The sequence below is a fragment of the Mus caroli genome, chromosome 18, assembly GCF_900094665.2.
Source record: "Mus caroli chromosome 18, CAROLI_EIJ_v1.1, whole genome shotgun sequence".
In the NCBI taxonomy this organism is placed as follows: domain Eukaryota; kingdom Metazoa; phylum Chordata; class Mammalia; order Rodentia; family Muridae; genus Mus; species Mus caroli.
In genome coordinates this window covers 34,908,649-34,911,901 of record NC_034587.1, presented here as the reverse complement: position 1 = coordinate 34,911,901, position 3,253 = coordinate 34,908,649, and the positions used below count along the sequence as shown (strand labels likewise).

At 48.7% G+C, this 3,253-nt stretch overlaps 1 protein-coding gene across 10 annotated transcripts in view; it reads right to left on the bottom strand.

Moving 5' to 3' along the window:
* The window catches only part of LOC110284891 (protocadherin gamma-A4), a 182,533-nt gene that overhangs the window by 116,391 nt on the left and 62,889 nt on the right, over positions 1-3,253 (bottom strand). Inside the window, exon 1 of one of the 10 annotated variants that reach the window (XM_029472230.1) lies at positions 515-3,152. The exons of the other annotated variants lie outside the window; for them this stretch is intronic. Within the exon in view, the coding sequence (XP_029328090.1) occupies positions 515-2,938 (2,424 nt within the window). The 5' untranslated portion in view covers positions 2,939-3,152. Of the gene's footprint in view, positions 1-514; positions 3,153-3,253 lie in introns of those variants that run through there. 10 annotated transcript variants of the gene reach the window in all.

Here is a 3,253-nt window from a genome sequence, read left to right as displayed (position 1 = left end):
GAATACCCACTGTAGGCATCAAGCCACTAATAAAAAAAAAAAAAAAAAAAAAAAAAAAAAAAAAAAAAGTTTAGCCCAGGGAATGGCACTATTAGGAGTTATGGCCTTGTTGGAGTAGGTCACTGTGGGCATGGGCTTTAGACCCTCATCCTATTTGCCTGGAAGCAGTATTCTGCAAGCAGCCTTCAGGTGAAAATGTAGAACTCTCAGCTCCTCCTGCACCATGCCTGCTTGGATGCTGCCATGTTTCCACCTTGATGATAATGGATTGAACCTCTGAACCCATAAGCCAGCCCCAATTAAATGTTATCCTTTATAAGACTTGCCTTGGTCATGGTGTCTGTTCACAGCCTAAAACCCCAAGACACCAGTCCTTGTCCAACCCCTCTGAAAATGAACTAAGCGACGGCCTAAGACTTTTAAGTGTTCAGTTTTTGCATTGCCATTACTTAAATATGCAAAAGAGTTCCGCATATCTCAAAATTCCTCAGAGAAGTCATAGAACGGAACTTACCGGAGCGCAAGCATCTTCATCCTTATTCTCATGGAAATCTATGGATGTTAATAAGGAATCATTTTTCTCACAGCTTTCTTGGTTAATGAGCATGTCTGCATAGTTGGGCTGAGGAAAGATAATGTGGCTTGTCTGGGAGCCTGAAGTGAGTGAGACTTCATGAGAATAGGTTTGTAGAAAAGCTTGTACCCCGTCAATGCCCACAAAATGTGATGGAGGTGCAGGGGCCAATCCACCTCTGGAGCCCTGGAGCTGGCGAGACTTCTGCCAGCGCTGAAGTCTGAGAGCTAGGAGGACAATGACAAAGACAAGGAAGACACAGGAGACCACAGCCACTGCCACCACCAGGTGGAGCGTGAGATCAGAATCCTCTGGTACCCCAGGGGTCATAATGCTGCTCAAGTCAGCCAACACTTCAGGGATGCTGTTAGCCACGGCCACAGTGAGGGTTACAGTGGCTGAGAGAGGTGGTTGGCCATGGTCCTGCACAGACATCACCAGATTCTGTTTGAGAGCATCTCTGTCCAGCAGGGCCCTTGCTGTACGCACTTCACCCGTGTGAAGCCCTACAGAGAAGAGCCCAGGTTCGCTGGCCTTGAGCAGACGGTAGGACAGCCAAGCATTCTGTCCCGAGTCTTTGTCCACTGCCACCACTTTGGTCACCAGGTATCCAGGCTCTGCAGAGCGGGGCGCTAATTCCACGCCAGTGGAGCCGTCTGTGGGGAAGCTGGGGTATAGGATCTCAGGTGCATTGTCATTCTGGTCCAACACAAACAAGCTCAGGGACACATTGCTGCTGAGAGGTGGGCTTCCACTGTCAGTGGCAATAACCAATAGCTGCAAGTCTTGTATCTTCTCAAAGTCAAAAGATTGCAGTGCGTACAGGACGCCAGTGTCGGAGTTGATGGAGATGTAAGAGGACAAAGGCACTCCCTGTATGGTGTCCTCAGACACAGAGTAAGTGACCTGGGCATTCTCCTGGCTGTCAGGGTCATGTGCAGTCAATGAGAAGATGGAGGCACCTCTCAGGTTGTTCTCTGGGAGATAGGCTGTGTAGGAAGTGTGAGAAAAACGAGGAGCGTTGTCATTAGTGTCTGCCACAGTCAGGGCAATATAAGTTTCAGTAGACAGAGGTGGGGCTCCTAGGTCGGAAGCTATCACCGTGATATTGTAGGTAGAGACTTTTTCTCGGTCCAAGTATTTCCATGTTACCAATCTATAATAGTTATCTATTGACTTTTCTAGTTTAAAAGGTAAGTTATCATGCGTGTAACAGACAACTTGGCCGTTCTTTCCAGAGTCTTGGTCATGTACATTCAAGAAGGCGATTACTGTTCCAGGAAGAGAATTTTCCAATACCGGATTAAACAAGGATGTAATGGTTACTTCCGGCCGATTGTCATTTACATCTTCTACCATAATTATCACTTTGCTCCTCCCCAGAAGCGCTCCTACGTCTTCAGCCTGTATTTCCATTTCATACAACGAACATTCTTCATAATCCAGCTTCTTTGCTACTGTCATTTCCCCCGTGTTTTCATGAAGATGGAATAACAGCGATTGTTTGTCATTAATTTTCTGGAATTTATATGTCACTTTTCCATTGGCACCCTCATCCGGGTCGCTAGCTCTCACTGTGAGCAGCAGGGTGCCCAGGGCCACGTTCTCAAGGACTTTCACGCGGTAAACCGGTTGGTCGAAAACAGGGGCATTATCATTAGTATCCAACACTGTGACCTGTATGAGCGCTGTGCTGGAGCGGCGTGGGTCGCCGCCATCGAAGGCGGTGAGGACCAGGTGGTGAGTGGGTTCTTCCTCTCGGTCCAGGGTGTGCTCCAGCACCAACTCTGGGTTTATAGCGCCGTGGTCTCCCCTCTGAATGTCCAGAGAGAAGTGCTGATTGGAACTGAGCTGGTAACTCTGGAGGGAGTTTATGCCCACATCTGTGTCAATGGCTTTTGGAAGCGGATACCTTGCTCCAGGGGCAGCGATTTCATTAATTTTCACCTCCAGATCTCCAACATGGAATTTCGGATTATTATCGTTAATATCAGTTATTTCAATTTCTACCCCAAAGAGTTTTCCTTTCTCCTCAACTAGGATGTTGATATTTACAAGACAAGGCGTGCTCTGAGCGCACAGCTCTTCCCGGTCTATCCTGCCTGCGGTGACCAAACTGCCGCCCCGCGGATTCAGGGAGAAAAGCTGCGACCTACCTCTGGAGACGATGCGGACTCCGCGCTCCGCCAGCTCACGGGGCTCCAGCCCCAGGTCCTTGGAGATGTTGCCCACGACAGTGCCTTTGTCTGTCTCCTCTGGCACGGAGTAGCGAATCTGTCCTACCCCGATCTTGCACAGCGTCCCCATCAGCGTACACAGCAGCACCAGCCGGCCATGCCTGTGTTGATTCTTGGAAGCAGCCATTGTTCATTTGCAAAAGAATCCTCTCAGTCGTCACTGGGCATAGGTGGCTGGATTACCTTCGCTTGTGGCGATGGAAATAATCTTACGGAAAGCTGGAGAGTCACACATTTAGGGACAGAATGTCTCCGCAGTTCCGCAGTTGGACTCCGGAATCTGCCGGTCTGATTTCATCAGCGTTGAGAATTCGATGGGGTTTCGGGTGCATCTCTCTCCCAGTAGGTGAACAGCGGCGCTTAGAGTCTTAAATGGTTACTGCACTTAGATGCAGTTACTTAGGCCTTGCAAGTGGATCGGTTTTTTTTTTTTTTTTTTTTT